This window comes from Pithys albifrons, chromosome 15, assembly GCF_047495875.1.
Source record: "Pithys albifrons albifrons isolate INPA30051 chromosome 15, PitAlb_v1, whole genome shotgun sequence".
NCBI classification, from domain to species: Eukaryota; Metazoa; Chordata; class Aves; order Passeriformes; family Thamnophilidae; genus Pithys; species Pithys albifrons.
Window position 1 is genome coordinate 16,050,082 of NC_092472.1, and position 20,296 is coordinate 16,070,377.

At 46.2% G+C, this 20,296-nt stretch overlaps 1 protein-coding gene across 1 annotated transcript; it reads right to left on the reverse strand.

The window, feature by feature from the left end:
- Window positions 1–4,165: 4,165 nt before the first annotated feature.
- Window positions 4,166–15,250, reverse strand: MYOT (myotilin). The gene is made up of 9 exons (XM_071570104.1): window positions 14,722–15,250; window positions 12,854–13,004; window positions 10,537–10,638; window positions 8,240–8,289; window positions 7,546–7,678; window positions 6,913–7,120; window positions 6,289–6,454; window positions 5,145–5,278; window positions 4,166–4,761 (listed from the first exon to the last, which is right to left on the reverse strand). The coding sequence occupies exons 1-9, from the start codon at window positions 15,156–15,158 to the stop codon at window positions 4,589–4,591; spliced, it is 1,554 nt and encodes a 517-aa protein (XP_071426205.1). The 5' UTR covers window positions 15,159–15,250; the 3' UTR covers window positions 4,166–4,588.
- Between the last annotated feature and the right edge of the window lie 5,046 nt (window positions 15,251–20,296).

Sequence of the window (20,296 nt, forward strand, 5' to 3'; positions counted from 1 at the left end):
TCACCCAATAGATTGCTGTGAAACTCATTTGCTTTTCATACATCTGTTTTTGTTTAACATTTGGGCAAATGCCCAACTCACAGCTTTATACCATTGCTAAAACTCACTGGTCTCACCCTGCTGCCAGCTCTGCTCTTCTGTGTATGACCTGCCTGAACAGGCTTCCATTGGACTTTTTGGGCATAACTAGTGACTTTATTTATGGGTCTGGCTTTTATTATTGCTATGATGTTATAAATAGTATCCTGTGGAGAAATAACTTTTGTAAGTAACAGTGGGGATGGCAGTGATTCTTCAACTTCCAAAATACAATCATTTTTTAAGAATATAGGAAAGAATAAGCCTATTTTTCCTTAGCACTGTCTACTGGTTTGGTCTCAGAGCCTCTGGTTAGGAACAAAGGTAGACTCTAATTTTAGAGAAGTTTTCTCTCTCTGTCCAGAGATCAGTAGACCTATTTACAAGTAAAAATACCATTAAATTAGTGTCCTTTCACAGAGCCACTCTGACTCCAGTTCACACACATTCTGCCTTGCTCTGCAGTTAAAAAGTCACTGCTGTTTTCATAGCTTTTGGCTACAAAACTGACTGGCTGCATCTCTTACAGCCAGGTGGCCTGTGCAGGTCACACCTGGCTGATACTGGGCCTAGGAACAGGCTGAGGAGGCTGTTTGGCCATGGTGGTTTCCCAGCTGCTCCAATGGAAACAGCTGCCCACGTGCCAAATATTTGTTAGATGAGCTTGGGATCTGTGTGACCCATGTTTGTGAGGAGGAGGTGATTTTCAGCTCTTCTGGAAGCTCCTAAACAGAGTTCTCCCTTTCAGCTCCACCTTTGCAATTGACCCGTGGAAAGGTAGAGGTGAACACTTTGCTATGACCAGAAACTCTGTGATTCCTGAACAAAAAGGGAAGCAGCCAATGCTTTTATCCCAGGAAAGAAGATGTTGCCAGCATGTTGTAAAGGGCTCACCAGAATGCAAGGAAATAGAAGTCTGGATAGACATGGGCATTAGCCAGCAGCAATTCCTTCAGCAGGGACACTCCTGCAAGGCAGATGTTGGAGGGAAGTGCCAGGATGGATCCTGAAGGAAGCCAGTGGCACTCTGGTGCAGCTCCCTGCCCTCTCTTCAGGCTGTAACTTTGCACAGGAAACACTGGGTTGACTTCAGAGGTGCTTTGAAGAACCTGAGCTTTTTAGATGTTTTGTCATAGAATGTATTTATGAGACTTTATTGGCCAAATCTTTTGTCATTGTGCTGTGGTAATTTTGGGCTTGTGCTCTGTCACATGCCATGCACATTCCACTTTTACTGTGTTATCTCTGCAAGGATTAGGGCTAAAGCAAACAAGGTGGATAACGAGTAGGAAGGAGAACAGAGCCACAGCCAGTCAACAGCAAGGCCAGAACAGAGATTTTTGTGCTGAACCAGGGTGGGCTCTGTGCCCTCTGTGGGGTAGAACAGGGGGTGACTGGCTCTAACCAGGCTTGTGTCCTCCCCACCCAGTGCTGGCACAGGCTGGCAAGCACAGAGCTGAAACTCAAGGAGTACCTCACCCTCCTGACAGCAAAAACCAGCCAGTTCCAGGCACTCCTGAAATATTTCTTTCTTAGTTTTACTGTCTTTGTAGTTTCCTGGATTATGAATGTGAAGATAAAGAGGCAACACCTGACTTTGCAAGGAGCCAGGAGTTAATCATGATATGTGACCTCACATGGGAGGTGTGTGAGGAGCTGGGAGCACCCTCAGTGGCAGGGAAGAAATTGTGGGCTGGTGTTAGTTATTATCCCTTCAAATCACCTCAGCCCTCACTTTTCTAATGTTGCTAATAACAAGGACTAACCATCCAGTATCTGACCTTGCAAGAGGCTATGAAATCTATTCCCACAGCCAGCAGCAACCAGTGTACAGACCAGGCACAACTATTACCAAAAGATGGAAAGGATGGACCTGGGTCTGCTGCCTGTGCTGACTGGATTTCTGCATTTGTAATAAAAGACTGTCTTGCCAGCTGCTGCCTGAGAAAACTGTCTGCATGAGCCTGAGGTGATCAGCCTTTCCTTGTGTCCTCATGGGAGCATCATCCTCAGCAATTGGGATCTCACATGTGGTAAGGTAAGAGCTCACCTGATTATCCAGAAGCTGTGGATGACATACAAATACATGTCTGATTAAGGCAGCTCTGGTTCCTCTCCCAGGCCAACTGTTCTGCCTGAGAAACAACAACTTCACTCAGCCTTGAGATATTCCCATTTCTTTGATTTAGTTTCTCAGTCCATTCACAAAACAGCCTCTGCTTATGGATCTGGATTTCACCCAGCATGGGCCAGACAGTTTATTACTTTAATACCTTACTCCATTACTTTAAATGAACTACCTCTGGTTTGCATAGTTCATTGTTACTGAGGCGTGTCCACGTGTTCTTTTGTTGTGTTATGTCAGGGCTAAATGACGTGTGTGAAGGAGCCCTCTGGCTCTGAGTCCAGGGTGTTTTAGCATGATTCCAATTTATAAACATGTGATTTAAATTCAGGCCTCATAATTGATTTCTCCAGAGATGTCAGAGGAGACAGGAACACTACCATATGCCTCTGCTCAACTGGGCTTGCTGTTTCCAGTTCTTCCTGTCTCTCTGCTGTAGCTTTCCCATGCCAAATACTCATCTATAATGTTGGCACAAAACCAAATCCGTGGTTTATCTCAATGTAAACAAGAGAAAGGCTCATCTAATTGCACCCTTGGTCGTTACTAACCGTAGGATTGTGGCATTAAGGGCTTGGTTATGTTTTCAAAAACATTTTTGTGCTCGAGGAGGATTAATTGCTCGGATTCATTCCTTAGGCTAAGTCAGACCCAACAATGATGTTCACTGTAAGTCTTCTAGAAAAGTGTGGAAATACAGGGGGATGGAGCAAGAGTTGTTGTCTCTTTTCAGCTGGTGGTTCTGGGCTACTCCCAAGAGCAAATTGTCAGAGTAAACAAGGCTGTTTGGGAGGGTTGGCACCGTGCTGTGATGCCACACTCAGAGGGGACAACTCCAGGCACAAGAGGGGACATTGCTCAGGTTGTCTGTTCTCACCATGCCCAGCACCACTGAGAGGAAGGGGCAAAGAGGGGATGCTCACAGGCTGCAATTAGAGGGTGACAACATCCTCTAACCTGGCTTTGCCATTTCAGTTGTCACTGAGTCCTGTTGGGAAGAGTGGTCTGAGCCATTTCAGCTACAGTGACACTTTTGGGTGGATGACAGGGTGAGCAAGGAGTGAATAAAGAGCAAGGACAGTGACACATTGGTGACTGGTAAGGGGTTGAAGTTGCCTCAGTGATGACTTGTGTGTCAGGAAAAGGATGTAGACCTTCCAACCTTCTAAAGGAGCCCATGGGCAAAATGGGTACTGGTTTGTATCCAATCAGTTCCAATCTGCAAAGGTGCATCAGGGGAGTTATCTTGGAGTGTTTCATTCCTTGGGCAGCCCAGAGGAGAAGTGTGGTGGCAGAGCTGCAGGATTTTGTTGGGATTTTAATAGTCAGTGTTATGTAGTTCAGATTTGGGGGTTTATTTAATGGTACAGCAGTGCAGGGTGAAGCTTATCCTCACTTTTTCCACTCTGGAAGGTGCCTGGGGGTTGCTAACAGGCACTGGGCATCTCTGGGAGGAGGTTAGGCTAGTTCAACCCTCTTGCAGCAAGTACAGCTGAGAAATCTTCAGTTTGGGTTGGTTGGAGTTTGGCAAAATCAGGTTTCCTGGTGTTTAACATTGATTTGAACAAGGTGGCAGTGAACAGCAGCACACAAACCACTTGGATGATTCAAATCAACACCTTGTTGAGAGTCAGGAGTGAGATAAGTGACACCCACTCCTTGATTAAAGGGGGGAAAACAGGGTAGCCTTAATTATTTATATTGTACAGGACAGCTTTTGGGTCAAGTGTGCAAGGAGAAACACTGATGTTGCCTTACCAACATGGTTAGTGTTAAGGGGTTGTCAGCATTTAGTTTATACTAAAAAGGTTATAGATGTCAGATGACAAGTGATAGTGGGAGCAGACAGGGCAGGGGACCAGTGGAAGGCTTAGGAGGGCAGGAATCCACCTTTCCCAGGCTGCAGCTGATGCCACACACCCAAAAACTGCCTTTAACAGATCAAGGAAGAGTCACGGCTGATGTTGGTTATTTAAATTTTTATTTGCCTCTAATTTATTCTCATAAAAACACTCTAGTCTATTTGGTTTTAATATTCAGATAGTACAGACTTCTGATATTATCACGAGTGATATTGGAGAGCAGTACAAACCAACCCATCTTAGCATGTGACCAAGCACAGGTGGAACTAAACCCACCCACACTTGCAAAAACTAATTAACCTCCTTTCTTAGGCTTTGTAGTTACAATGCAATACTCAGTTAATGGTTATAGTCACCAAACCATATAAATAAAATCTAACATGGTAAAACGGGAACAGCTGAATGTGCAAGAGTCAAAGTAAAAATATGTAGATAGGTATTTTGCTAATTAGAGCAATCACCAATTAACTGCATCTATGTTGTAACTGTCTCTTCTAGGTGAGTTTTCCCTCCTCATTTCCAGTTAAAGTTCATCACTTTCATAGAGTCCAGACTGCTCAGCCAAACGCTGAAACTCCCCCTCTGGTGAGAAAGCTTGTTTCACATCCAGGCCTCTTCCATTGAGTGCCAAGTACTTGCTAAAAGTTGGTCGAACCCGTAACTGCTTTGGGGCTGGAAGTGGCTTATTTGTATGTGCTGGAAAAGAGAGAAAAAGCCTCTTACAGTATCTTCCCACCATAGAAAGACCATGGTAGAGCAACCCAACTGCTTTAATCTGCACTGGAAACCAGCAAACCCTTGGGAAGAGTTTACCAGACAAGCCCATATGTTGGACATCAGAGATTTATATTCCCCCTCCTTCCTGGTGCCAATCAAATCACAGTCTTTAAACAGGGAAAAGGACACACCACAGTGTCCTGGTACTAAACAAAAGAGTTTTTCTTGGGATAGTTACTTTTAGTCTGGTTCAGTATCTTTGGAAGGAAACCCTCCCAGCAGTCTGAGCTTCATGGGGTTAATCTTGAGGGCCTGTTTGGAACCCAAGTGCACTTTTTGTGGCACTGTGACCTGGCACTTACTTGCAACCTCTAGCCTGGCATGGCACGTGGCCACTCCTGCCCCGTTGACAGCAGACACGGTGTACCAGCCAGCATCCTTCTTGCTGGCATTGTGGATCAGGAGGCAGATCCTGCCAGTGTTGTCATGGAGCAAACTGCAAAATGAAGGTGTTAACGTGTCAGTACTTTGAGGGGGAAGGAGAGAAGATGTTGCAGTCAGAACAGGAAAGATACTGAGGGGCTGGAGCAGGGCCAGAGAAGAGCAACAAGGCTGGAGAAGTGACTGGAGCACAAGTGGTGCGGGAGAGAGGCTGAGGGAGCTGGGGGTGTTCAGCCTGGAGAAGAGGAGGCTCAGAGGTGACCTCAGCACTGTCTGGAACTGCCTGAGGGGAAGTTCTGGCCAGGTGGGGGTTGGTCTCTTCTCCCAGGCACTCAGCAATAGGACAAGGGGGCACGATGGGCTCAAGCTCTGCCAGGGGAAATTGAAGTGGGAGATCAGAAAAAAATTCTTTGCAGAGAGAGTGCTCAGGGATTGGAATGGGCTGCCCAGAGAGGGGGTGGATTCCCCATCCCTGGAGGTTTTTCAACTGAGCTTGGCCGTGGCACTGAGTGCCATGATCTGGTAAAGGGACTGGAGTTGGACCAAGGGTTGGACTTGATGATCTTGGAGGTCTTTTCCAACCCAATCCATTCCATGATTTTATGATTCTATGAGTCACTTTACAGGCTGAGGGGCCAAGGAAGCCCCACAACAATTCTTGCAGGGCACAACAGACTGTTCAGGCATAAACACTGTGTTTGTGTGAGGAGCCACCAGTGACACACCGTGACACAGCCCAGGTGGCACCAGGGCTGTTCTGTGGCCCCACACCCTCAGAGCATGAGGAAACACTGCATATTTCAGTCCCAAAGCTCTGCTCCTCCACAGGCCTTGCTGCTGCTACTCAGAGGGGCATCTGGGCACAGTTTTCCCTCTGTGCCCCCAAAAAAGGCTCTCAGGACTGTGCCTGCCCAGCACAGGGGGCTGTGCCACTGGTGTCACACACAAGGGGCAGACCCAGCTTCCCAACCTGCTGCTTTTAGGAACCAGCCAGTTTAAATCTGCCTTAACAAACACTGGTTGTTTCTTTCTAACACACCAATGGCCAACTCATTAGTAGGATACCTTATTCGGTCTGTATTATATTGTACCATTTCGTTGTTTCTTTTCCAGTAAATCCGAGGGGTTGGGATGGCAGAGATCTGGCATTCCAGTCTGGCTGTATCTCCCTCAAAAACCTTTTTGCTTTGAGGTTTGAAGATGAAAGTTGGAGGCGTGTGATGTTCTTTTGCTAAATTAAGGAGGAAGGATAAAGAGGAGTTACTGGAAGTGTGGAATGCTCATATCATGCTCGGTTTTCCAGGATTTCAGAGTGCTAAATTCAGGAGGACACGTGTCCCTTGCTGCACCTCCTTAGCCTGCAGGCAATTCCCATGGGCATAAGGATGTAGTAAACACAACCCACTTTAAATGGAGAGTCAATTAACACATGCTATCAATCCTGTGAGATTAATAACATGAGTTCAATTAAATCTCACTATATCTAAATACCCTGCTAGAAGTGCTTTAAAGAAATATGCCATCCCAGACATATTTATTAAAATAGTGTTTGTTATTGTTTCAGCCTGAATATCTGAAGCGCTTCCTCTGCTTCTTAGTTATTTAATGTCCCAAACACAGGGAGGAAAGCATTAGATGGCTGAGACTTTCCCTGTGTTGCCAGGTAGACCTCAGTGCTCTCAGTCTTACCAATGACTTCCACTTTGACTGTGAAAGAAGCTTCTCCTGCTCTGTTTACAGCCACACACTCGTATGTCCCTGCGTCGGACGATTTGACTGCCTCAAAAATAAACGAGTGGAATCCCTTTTCTGACACTATCATTTTATGGAACTGGTCTTGATGTACCATCCTTCCATTCTGGTACCACATCACATCTGGAGTTGGCAGCCCACTAACCTGTGAGGGAGAAGAAAGCAGTGAAGAATTCAACAGCTTTGAGATAATAAAGTCCTGTTTGTTCCAGAAAGGGCACAGTCTTCAGTCCTGGACAGACATCCCTGGATGTGTGTCCAGGATGTGTCCACTGAAGTAGCAGAGTCCCAGTGCAAAGCTTTCCTGTCAAAATGCCTTTTTTTCAGCAGGGCATTAATATTAATTCTTCCCAGTGAGATCTGTGGCAATACCACTGTTTAGCTCTAACCATATTCTTATGCAGCTGATTCTATTTATTGCTGAAATATTTAACCATCTCCTGTTTCTTGGTGTACATGGCCATTAGTGCTCTGGCTCATTAAAGTGCCAAGGCACTGCAGCTCTGAGACCTCCCTCCATGCCCCCCAGCCCAAGAGAGAATGGGATGGGAAGAGGGAAGTTGGCCTTACTTTGAAGTCGAGCCTGCAGAACCGCCCCTCCTCAATAACCACATCTTCAGGCACTTGTGTGAAACGTGGCTGGAAGAACTTCTCCTGGATTGAGTCATGTCCACGTTCATCTCCTCTTGAGGATGGTCTGCTCCTAAACAGGTGACAGGGACAGTTAATTGTGTAAAAGTTGCCGTAGCACAAACGACATAGAAGCTCCAGTTGCAGCTGGAGTCCCTCAACACTTTTGGGTATCCAACACTGCAGTTCTGGTTGGTCTTTCATCTGCAAGAAGTGGCTTTTGGACAACAACTTCTATTGCTCAAGTTGTCCAATTCAACACAGAAGCATAACCTTAATCTTTGGCCTAATATCCCAATGAGCTGACAAGAGCAGTGGAGCCTGTGTTCCACTGTGCTGTGTTTCATCACTTACATTCTCACCCCTTGGCTAGAAATTCATCTTCTAGAACAAAAAGTGTGTTTTCCCAAGGTACATGGAGTTTTTAAACCTCTAGTGCTATGCTTAGAATTTACTGGATTAAGATCATGGGCATCATCAACCATCCACAATCAGGAGCAGTTTGGTGGAAAGGAAGTGAGTGAATTTGGTAATTACAACTTGAGAAAAAGTGGTAAGTAGTGAAGTTAAACTAACATTGCCTAGAAACATTTGAAATAAAGTCTTGAAGAATGTCAAAAAGTTTGTCATTTACCTTACATGTGTTGTAGGAACCTGCAGCCTGACGTTTTCTGCATTCTGGTGCTTGGAAAGAGAAAGAGGAGAGGTGAGTTCACTTGGAAAGAGATTTATCTACAGAGAGAGTGCTCAGGCATTGGAATGGGCTGTCCAGAGAGGGGGTGGATTCACCATCCCTGGAGATTTTTAAACACAGATTGGATGTGGCACTGAGTGCCATGATCTGGTAAAGGGACTGGAGTTGGACCAAGGGTTGGACTTGATGATCTTGGAGGTCTTTTCCAACCCAATCCATTCTATGATTCTGTGATCTATAAACGGAATGAGAAGCTTTTTTAAGTCTATGTACTGACTGCTGCTTAAAAGCAAACTGATTGTACTGCAGAAGGCATTGGGACAAGAGGTGAAGGAACCTACATCAGGACCTGACAGGCTCCGTGTTCATCACCTGCACCAGGACCTGACGGGCTCCGGCTCCGTGTTCACCGTGGGCTTTGCCATGAATTTACCGGTACCATGAATAGAATGGCAGAACTTCTCATCACTGGACAGGTGAGAGGTGCAGTTTTGTTTGGCCCACGAGGCTCTGGGCCAGCCAATAACCTTTGTTAGAGAGGAGCAGTACTACTGGCAGTGTCTAAAATGAGCTCTAAGTACAGAGTGTCCTTCCCCATGGCAGGAATAGAAGTGGAGTCGCTGGCAAGAGAGTTGTATTGTGCCCACTTAAATATGGTACCAACAGCAATGGACACTTGCTGAGCTGGAAAATACTTTTCTTTCTAGATCACAGTACCAACTAAGCTTGCTGACAACTCCACAATCACATGACTAAATCTGCTAAAGTACCCAGGATTGATTCCTGTTAGGAGCTTGGATGTTTGGAAAATGCAGCAGAGTTTGCTGCCAGCGACTCGTTTTAGCAGTGGAGTCAGATAAGGCAAGGACTGCATAGAAAGTTCTGGAGTGTTTGCATTGAGCCATTCCAGTGCTTGGTTGTGTGCTCTGCGGCCCAGTCCTGTGGAACATTTAAGCCTGGGTTTAAAGTTCAAGTACAAAGCAGCCTTCAGTGCAGGGCAAGTGGTACATGGACGAGGGTTTTGCTGGACTGAGTTCAGTGCTGAGTCCAAAGGCAATTGCCTGGATCTGCTCACTGACACACGGTCTGTACAGTCATTGCTTGTGAAAGGATGCTGTGGTGATGGAGTTGCTGATGTCTCTAAGGATCTGTTACATGGACTGACTATCACTAAGTTTCCAAGGAATCAGGATGCTGAATGAATCAGTGACTACAATATTTAAAAATAAGACTGAATAATGGGAATTAGATGTCCCAAACATAAGCCAACCTCTGCTTCCAATATTCTTTTTTAAAGCAGCATTTCTCCCATGCTGAAAATTTGTCAGTCATCCTGTTTTGACTCAATATTTTCTTGGTATCTGCAAAAGATGAGGCTTCCCTTGCTCTCTGACATCCTAATTTCCCTTCTTGCCTGCTGCTACCAGGTGATTGTTGGGGAGAAATAGCACAAATGGTGTATTCCTCCTTTGCTGGGATCTGAAGTGTCTCTTACATGGAGGAGTTTTTCTAACTGCCTTTGGCAGGTGTTTCCTGCCCCTGGCTCTGCTGCAGCAGCAGGAGGGATGTTTGCTTTGGCTGCACAGGTATCCAGGGCCATATCATGGACATTTCCATTAACTTTGAGCATAGAAATGCCACAGGAAGCTTCTAACTGGCTTGGATAACCAACAAATGATGCAAGTCTCCAACTAAAACTCTTTGAAAATACCAGTAGCAATAGATTATTGTCTATCATCATGTGGGCTGCTGAAATAACTGCTTTGCTTTCTCTTCATTATTGCAGACCCCCAGAAGGGCTGAAACCCGTCTGATCCTGCCCCAAGACCCTGAGCTTTTGTAGCCAATGTCACTTATTTGACATTGCCAGTGACAGCTGTCAGTCTTTCTGTCCTGGCCAAGCCTGCACTGGGGCTGTTGGAAATGGGTACCTGGATCCCTCCCTGTGCTGCTCCCTGCCTGTCACAGGCAGGGTGTTCCATGCTGTGCAGCAGCTGTTGCAATTCCTCTCCAGAGAGGGCATTCCTACAGATCAGGCCCAGCAAGAGAATGGTGCTTAAATTCCCCTCCTCTGCCACCACCTTCCAAATCCCCCCTGCACAGAGAGCTCTGCCATGGAGAGCCACCCCCTCACCCACACCAGGACCAATTAACCCCATCTCTGCCCCACTCAGGTACAAGCAGCTCACAGCACAATTCCCAGGAAATCCTGGCTCTACAGACAGTTGCCCACCTACCTGTGCATTCTGCATGTTGTCTTCTCCCTGTGTGTCCAGCACAGAGGCAGCATTCACTGGTCCCAGCAGCCTGCGAGCCATTCTCTCCTCATAAGTCAGTCGCTGAAAGCAGAGTGGAGAGCAATTCTAGTCACAAGTCCATTTACTATTTCAGATCAGCTTGGAAGAGCACATTAATATGCCATGAATTCAGGGTGCTGTCAATGAAAGCAGCAGCTGGATAGATGCCCCACGCCTGGCCCAGAGGGTTTGCAGTCTGGTGCCTACTGAAGTCAGCCTCAATATATACAGCACTGAAATGCATAAAAGATTAAACTGCCTGTTCATCAAAGCCTCTCTAATGCCATCTGTGGCCTTCCACTCCTCCTCTTTCTCTGCTGGGATTATTTATGGGTAACTGATGGCATCATCCTCAGAAGCCAGACTGAGTCCCAGGGTACCTTTCTGTTAGAGCTGGGAAAACTTCCCAAGTCATTCAGCTGTGGAGCTAAAGGCACAATGGCTGCTGGCATCCCCTGCTCCCAAAAATGCCAGAGCCACACCAGAAGCAGACACAGCCAGAGGGGAGCACCACTAGCCCTGGAAGCACGAGGGAAGTTTATGCCAGGGCAGCATCCCCTGGTTGAAGTGCTGTGTGCTGAATGGAGAGGGGGCAAGGACACACTTCAGGCATGAAACAGAAAGTTCCTACAGCATAGATGTGGCACACAGAGATAAAAATGAGCAGAGTTAAATTCAGGCTCTGTCAGTTGGGTTACTTGAGAAGAGGCTGTTAGACCCCTGAGCACCAGAACGTCTGACACTTCGCTTCCCACAAAGTTTGAGTCTGGATTTTGTGATGTAAGAACAAGCTCTGACTGAATTTCTGCTGTGCACAAGATGTGTGTGTGTTTCTGCTGCTGGGTAGGTAAAGGTTTGGGAGGCTTGTGGGACTTTTCTTTAGAAGAGAGCATGAGACCTTTAGCCAAACCTGTGAGAGCTTAATAACCCTGAGTGTGTATCAAGTGTGGCTGAGATTGGCCAGTTGGGTCAGACGCTGCTGGAGGACAAGGGGAGGAGGACACAGAGTGGTGATTGCATAAGCCTTATTTTTAGCCTGGCTTCCTATGGGAAGAAAAGCTGACTTGCTATGAGAAGCTTTCTCACAGCAGATAGGACATTCCTCTTAGGGACACATTAACTCAGATTTGACCTATTTGTTTTCCCCTTCCCTATTTAAAATTATATATATATATAAATATGACCAAAATGTGTTCTCACTGATGATAATGAAAAAAACTCCTTCCTACTTCAGGGTAAAGAAGATGGAACCTATAAACAGTGGGCTTTTACCAGTCTGTCTCCAGACAGCAGGAAGGTTCCCACATTAGACACCTGTCCACTCTACCTTGTGCAATGGGCTCCCCTTCTGGTAAGCAAATTTTTCTCCCAGCTTTGGTTTTCTTGGTAAAGAGGATTTCCCTCTGCAGAATAAATAATTAAGTACTGAGGTTAAGAGACCTTCTTACAGGAGAGAGGCTTTATGATAAAAGCTCATGTAATTTCTTTCAGGTTTTGTTGTTCATATAAAAAAGAAATCAAAGAAGTTTACTGTATGTGGGGGTAATCTCTAGAAAGAGCTTTCCAATATTCCAGTGTTTCACCAGGTTCTAATGATTTTGAGTGGTTTGTTAACCCCAGTGTTGAAAGCCAGGGTGAAATCATGTCTGGAGAACTGAGGGATTCTCCTTGGGTTTCTGGCTGTCTGTGGGTATGATGGTCACCAGGATCCACAGCAGAGAGTTCAGATTTGTGCCACAGCTCTAAACATGCTCCTTTCTGTTGACCCTGGACTTAATAACATTCAAGTTTCCATCATGCACTGGCACTTCCTCCACTGGGACGGGTCTTCTTGGACCTGAGCTGAGCCTGACCCACCAGCCCAGCTATTTGTATTCTAATAGCAAAAATAACTGTGAAGAAGGTGTTGGAAAATGAAAAGATTGGATGTCTTTCAAACCCACACCTTTTTCACCACTCCTGACCATGATTAAAGATACAGTCACTGTTGGAAGAGATGTTTTTTAACATTTCTAAGGGAAAAAATCAGCCACATCACACTGAAAGAATAATAATCATAAATGGCTCAAGGAACTCTTGTGGGATCTGTTGAGGTTCTGAGTAGAGGTGTTTGGGCAGTGTTGCTCCTGCATTTCCCTTCTGCTTTCAGCTCAGTTTGGAGGCTCCAACCTCTGGGGTACCAGAATTAGTCTCTGCATCCTGCTGGCACCAATCAGGTCACAGCAAACCAGCTCTTTCACCAGCACCTCTCCCTTACCTGGTTGCTGTTCTGGAGAAGGTTGTCTTTGCATCGGAGTTTCTTTTCCAAGTCCTGGATGAGGGCCTCTTTTGTTCCTCGGATTTCTTGGTCTGATGTCTTCTGCATAGAGTTGATGCTGGCTTGTTTGTTATACATTGGCTGTGAGAAACTGCTCATGCAGGAAGAGAAAACAAAGTCATTCCCATGGGCCTGCTGGGCTGTTTGCTGCAGCTTCATAGAATGCTCACAAAAATGTGAAACCTGCTAAAAACTGTGGTTCAAATGAACCCATAAAGTATCTGGGAGATGAATAGGTTAGATTGGGTATCAAAAAATGAAGTTTGGTTTAGACAGTCACTGAGTGTTCTCCCACAACACTCGTTGTTCAGCATCCCTCTGTTGTGCAGCAGCCTGATCCTGTAAACCATAGCCAAGAGACACACTCAGCTCCTGGAGTTTGATAGTAAATTTGATTCTGAGAGATGCTGGGAGAAGAGGAGCATCCATCACAGTGGGTTGCAAAGGTCACAGCACTCTCTTCTGACAGGATCTAACCCGGTTTGTGATGGGCAGCAGAGCCTCATGTGCTGCATTTGTGGTCAGAAATTATTTCTGTTCAAAATCCTTTTCCTCCTGTCACTTGGGAATTTGTTCTGCTCATTAGAGAAGGGTAGAAAGGCTGTAATTCTGGAATTCTCCCAGCACTACTTGGACTTAATAACTTGTGCAAGTCATACCTTAAAAACTTGAATCATTTGCCCAACTGATTAGTACTTCTCATGTCCCCATTTACCCATTAGTTGCATGATTGGGAAAATGGTCCCTCAACTCGTTGGGCATTGCCTTCAAGAGCAGCTGGTATGAAAAGCATAGTGAGGCACCCAAGCCCTTTGCTATGGAAACAAAGAAGCCCACACTACACACACAAACTCCAGCAGTTGCTCCACACGTGTTTCCAACACCCCACACTCCAGCAGGAGTTCAGCAAACACTCTGAGTGCCCCAGCTCACCCACCCCATCTTACCTTTCCTTTTCCCACAGTGCTGGGATTCAGAAAGCCCCCAGAAACATTCAGAATTCCTGAGTGCAAACTGACACTTAAACCTGGGTTTATACCCAGGCCAGCAGGACCCCCTGCCCTTATCACCTTTCTAATATTTCCAGTTGAGTGTTTGTGCATTTTCTGCCCTGACTTTCCCCAGGTCCTCCAGCAAATATTGGCAGGAATACAAGTTGGTGAGAAGGCAAGGCCCAGCTCCCTTTGAGTTCTCACTGACCTTGGGAGATACTTGGATGGCAGCCCAAAGGCAAAATGATATAATACATATTCAGGAAAGAATTTCGTCTTTGGTCTAAAGGGGTGAAATTTTCAAGTAGGTGCCTTTCTGTTCACATGTATTATTAATGAAAAGGGTGTTGTAGGTGAGTGTAGAGTCCCATCATAATGTGGAACCTGAAAATCCTGCTGAGACTTACTAGAAAAATTCTCTAAGTTGTTTATATGTGGAAAGTACTACTGCCTTCCCCTGTCTCCCCATTCATAAGCCATGTTTGTTGAAGAAATTAATTTGAGGTGGGTGTCCATCTGCTGTTCTGAATAACTTTAATTAAGAGATTTTTTTTTCCAATCAAACTAAACTACTCAAACTGCCTCCAGAACCCCCCCACAGCAGCCCGTGGCATGACCACTGTGCAGTTAAATTCCTCATGGACACCCACCTCTCCCACACAGTCCCCAGGGACAAGCTCTCAGCCTCCTAACACGGGAAGTCAGTGGGAGCTGTGCCATTGGCTCCGGCCAGGCTTGGATTTGGGAATGGTCAGTGCACGGGAGAGGCCAGGCCAGAGGGAAGCAGGGGGAGGTTAGAAGGCTGTGTATACTTACTGAGGCTCCATGGGAGAAGGAGTTTGGCTGTTATAGTCGGGCTGCGAGGGTAGCACTGAGCACAGGAAGGCCGCGGGGGATTGGTTAGGCGCGGGGATGAGGCGCTGCCCGGAGGATGAGCTAGCAGGAGACTGTGCAGATGCAGGTGTGATGGGATATGTGGGCTCCTTGGGGGCACTACAGGAGGGCGAGGAGAGCGTGATTGAAGAGCTCAGCGATGACGAGGAGGAGAATTTCTGCCCGCTTGGGTTACGAGGCTGGATGAGGATGGAGGACTGTTTGATCTCTCTGCTTGGCTCTGTGCAGGCTGCGGGTCCTGGAGGCTGCTGTTGCCCTTGGCACACACTCTTAGACTGGATAAAGTGTTTTGGACGCTCGTAGTTAAATATGGTTGGTTGGCACATAGAGGAAACGGATGGGAGGGTAGGGACACTCATAGGAGAGGTTTCGCGGCTGTCCTGGGTGTTTGGAGGAGGTGATAACTGGCTTTGGATGGGTGGCTGGTAAAAACTAGGTGGTAGGCCACAAAAGTTTTCTTGGCTGGGCTCCTGGGTAGAATGGAACCCTTGCCTTGCAGAATAGAGGCTTTCTTGGTGTGGATTTTCCCTTAAGGAAGACAATACAGACAAAATAAATTGTACGTCGCAAGCTGAATCACAGAAATACTGAGTTGTGAGCAGTCATTAGAGGAATATGCAGTTCAGGCAACTGACAATGAAAGCTTGAGCTTAGAATAAAGATATTTAGGATTTACTAGAAATATTCCTGAGCTGTATGAATATTTTGGATTACAACAACAAGCCATGCAGTTTATCTCACTCAGGTACAGGGCTCACTGTGGCTCTTACATGCCAGAGCCCAGTGAATTATAAAACAAATAGCAATTGGTTTATCAAGACACCTCACCATGTACCTGAATCTACAGAGAACTGCAGATACTACTGCCAAGCAAGGTGATTTGCCACATATCATTTTAGCTAAAAATGCCTGGGCCCTGCTTGTTTATGCCATGTCAAAATGCTAAATGTACCATTCCTCAGAGAACTGGCTGTTTGTGCTGAGAAATTCCTTATACCACAGGGAGGCAGGAAACAGGTTCCACTTGCTTTTAATCCTAAAACTCAACCTTTGAAACCAAGGATCCTGATTTCTTCTTTGATGGGTTTTGAATTCAGAGCTTTTCATATCCATTTGAGATTTGGGATTGGAATGCCCAGGCCTGTGCTTTTCCATTTGAAGCGACTTCCCAAGATTTGCATTGGGCTGCTAATTGCCAGAATGCCATTAGCTGCAGGGTAAGGGATGCATTGATTTTACAGGTGCTTGATATCCAAACCTGGGCTTTCCATCAACTCAAAACCCAAGAAAGTTTCATTAGAGTGAAACTGAGCAAGCTTGTTAAAACAGACAAACAGTTTTGGCTCCAGGATAAATAAATAACCCCCAAAATAAACATAAAGCTACTAATAAAAAATGAGAATATAAATCCACACAGTTACATGTGCTGGAAAAAATTGTAATCTTGCCCCACCGAGATCAGCTGTTTTGCTGCTATATATACCCAGTATATTGTATTCCTCTCATCGGAGAGCCCGAAAAAGGGTTCCAGGAGGTCATAAATTCCCATGGGGGGAGGTAACTGAAGACATTGCTTTCATTTTAAAGATTCAAGGCTTTCATTTCCTAAAGGCAATCATCAATATTAGTTGAAAATTAACTGTATGTAAACAGAGGCTTTATAGTAAAAATTCCCTAACTTTCCCCTTGTCATGCTCTTGGAATTTGAAGCTGGCTCAAATTTTTGGAGCATGTCCACCCCATGTTCTCATTCACTGATGCAGAAAACCTGTCAGGTCTTGTCTTTATCCCATTTTTACACCACTACCTGTGTACAGATTTGTACATTCGTTTCACCTACAGGTTGTGTGCAGGAACCAGCATTTACTTTGTTTTCTAAACCACTGCACTTATCCACACTCTGATGCAATGTCACTTCTCACAGCAAGCGGTAACTTGAGATTTCCTCAAACCATTCCATCTTGATTTGGGAGGGAAAAAAATAAATCCAAAGAGACTTTTGACCTTATAAGATAGAAACAGTGAGTAATAATAGGGATATCTTGCTTTGTAAAAAAACACAATAGGGTTTTTTCCTCTCTTGCCGCCCACATTACCTTTGACACCACCTCACCTTAAAGCACCTTTTCACCTCAGCATTCCCAGCGCTGCAGTCCCTCCTGCCACCTCCCTAACCAGCTCCGAAGTAAAAAGTGACGCGGGAAAAAAACCCCAAAGCAGCACCTTACCTACAGCCTAGAAGTTGTCACCTGGATTTTACCCGGTATTTGGGGCCGGGACGGTCATTCCCTGGCCCGGGCTGTCATCGCCGCGCTCTGCGCGGAGCTTTAATGTGCTGCCAGCGGTGACCCCGCGGCTCTGCCCGGCCGCGGCCGCCGCCGCTGTCACAATAAGAGTCTCCGCTGCCCGGACACCCGTCCGAGGGCCGGAGCCGGGATTTGGGCAGGTGCCCGCGGGCAGCGGATCCCCCGCCGGGGCAGCGGTGGAACCGCCCGGCGCTCCCGGGGGCTGGTCCGGGCGCTGCTGGAGGGGGCGGCCGGACCCGCTCCCGGCCCCCGCGCCTCGATCCTGCTGCTGCCCCGGGTCTGACCCCGCTCCCGGCCCCGCTCCGGGTGTAGGGACTCCCCCGGCAGCTCCGGGGGTGGAGGTGGGCAGGACCCACCTGTCCCCGCTGTCCCCGTCCGGCCCCGGGGGAAGCGGCCGCATCTCAGCGCGGCAGCTCCCGGGAGCGCCCCTCGCCCAGGACGGGGAGAACGCAGCAAGTCGACGGGTTTTGAACACAAAAAACAGGTTTTCTGCCCGTAACACCGTTAGGGAGCAGCGAGGAAAGGCTGCTGCGATGTTTGAACGGCCCTAATTCCCGCTTTGTTATTCCAATGAAATTGTTGCCCAGGGTAGCTGTGGGTGCCCCATCCCTGGAAGTGTCCAAGGCCAAGTTGGATAAGGCTTGGAGCAACCTGGGCTGGTGGAAGGTGTCCCTGCCCATGGCAGGGAGTGGGAACTGCATGATCTATAAGATGCCTTCCAGCCGAAATCACTCTGTGATTCTGAATTCCTTGCTTAATTAATCTACTAGATGGCTGTAGCTAATTGTCTCTGTACTCATAACACCCTGGTACTGCTTTTAAGCCAACAGATACTCGAGAGCCAGGTTTGAACGTGGTTTAAGTGCCCCCAGGCGCAGACCCGAGCGAGCACTCGCTCCGTGCCCCGGGGCCACCTGCCCCAGCTCCAGGGCGACCAGCCAGGAGCAGCGGCACCGCTCGGGGATGTGTCCGAACAGTCATAAGGAAAAAACTAGACTTACAAAAATAATGTATGATAAGCATATGTTAAATGTTAATACTTTGCTGTTTGTGTTTATTATTACAGCTATCTACACAGATTAAAAAGATGCAACTATGGTGTTTTCACCAGCACAGCAACGGATCCTGCTGGCGGGTTAGGTGATTTGTATCCCTTTAATCAAATATTTCAATGCATAATTACATCTTAAATTAACATTATAGTGTTTTAAGTATCTTAATTATACTTTGGCAACTCTCACCTATTGTTTAAAAGCACCCCGAGCCTGAAAGTGCCGCAGTGAGTGTGGGCTCAGCCGCCTCCTCTCCTTCGCTGTGCCCACGAGTCTGTCAGCACAGCGATCTTCAAGAGGTTAATCCACATTTAGTGTTCGTATTTAAACATCGGCTCAGCGTTTGTGAACTAAAACTTATGTAGCAGGTGTTAATTGAGCGCTAATTTATTTAAATTCCTCGTCGGGAAAGTGGTTAAGGGAAGGAGTGTGCCCCTAGTTGTTGGAGAAGTTATTTGTTTTTTAAATAAAAATTACAAAATTAAAATTTTTTTTTAAAAAAGGTAGGATGATGATTTGCCCTGCAGGAAGCTGTGAGCGTGGTGAAGGTCGGGCTGTGTGCTCAGACAGGCTCCCCACCACTTCAGGGAGGGTGCAGGATGCTCATTGCAGAGCCAAGGTTGGCTGCAAGGCATCAGTGTCAGGACAGATTCATACACTTAGAAGACTGGACACAACTGGGACGACTTGGGAGAAAGAGAAGGAACAGAAAAACGTGAGATCCAGAAGGTAGCGGGGGGAAGAAAAAAGGAAGAACTGGAAGCTGAACTGGTAAAAGCAGAGGAATAAATCTTATTGCCTGTGCCAAGTAACTTAATAGTGCTGTGAGCAGCACTGTGAGGTGTTAGAGCCCAGCTTTTCTGTCCTGCTTCAATTCACTTTCTAAGAATGGTGACCTGCTGTGACTGATTGGGTTCTCCTCAGTGGCTTGAGTCATATGGCAAAAAATGTGTAGAAAAAGAGTTAAGAATATTTCTCTTATTTATAAAGGACACTTAAAAGCTACTTAAAGGATCTATGAGTACAGTTAGTGGCTGAAGCCTCTTCTTTTGCTTGGATTAAGTTCCTTTAATGAAGTTAATAATCAGCATAGATTTTGTTCTGGTTCTTTAAGGCTGTAGAGAAGGACACTCTGTAAGCTGCAGGTATAAAGGGCTCAGGAAGGAGCAGTGACAGCCTTCTTGAATTGCATTTTCTGGCTGTTGTGGAGTGGCTGTTGCAAAGAAATAATTGGAAGAAGTAAGAGTACAAGATTTCAATAATTTTGTAGTTATTCCCAGTGATAACTTTGTTCTTTCATCACTGCCTTTGTTGGTATTTTCCTTTGGTAATACAGTTGCAACCACATATGTTACATGAGAGAGTTATAAGCTAAGTCTGACTAAAAAGACAGCTATTTTACAGCCAGTCATTACCATGATTGCTGAGTTTGAGGTAACAGCAACGTTTACAGTGCTGTGTCCCATTCATAATGATGTTTCTAAGCACATGGCAGTAAGTCTGTAGGCTTAGAAGATATTTCAATGCCTCTAAAAGTTTTAGTGGGTTCTCTCTGTATCTTGAGATGTGCTCAAAGTCTGGTTCAGCACTGTCAAGAAAAGCACTCTGCAGCTCTACACACTAGTTAATGTTTTATATAACCTACATTTAAAAAGACTATTACATGGCTGAATTTGATGGTGTGTTATATCCCTTCATGCAGTGGGGTCTGCTTAGTGTCCCAGCTGATTTCCCTGGAGCAAGCCTGGACTGCATGGAAGGGCTTGAAGCCAAACTGAGAGCCTCCTCTTAGTGATCTGCAGGCTATTGAAGCAAACCCATTTCTATTCACCAACTTAGCAAAATAATTCCTGTGCAGATAAATCTGTATTGAAATATGACCTCTCCTGTAGGGAAATTTGGAGGAGGGTGTTCAGAATTGTTGAAATAACTGATTTAGTTAAAGTGTCCAAGCACATCCAAAAATTATCTGTAACACAGGGAGTGCTCTCTGTCATGGAGAGCCATTTCCACAGGCTGTAACAGGATCACTGCAGTCCCAGGCTGGCATTCAGCTGGAACAGGGGGCACACGTCTGCCTCGGAGCTCTCACTGCCACCAACAGCACTGAGGAAACTCCTCTGCTGGGCTTGGGTGTCT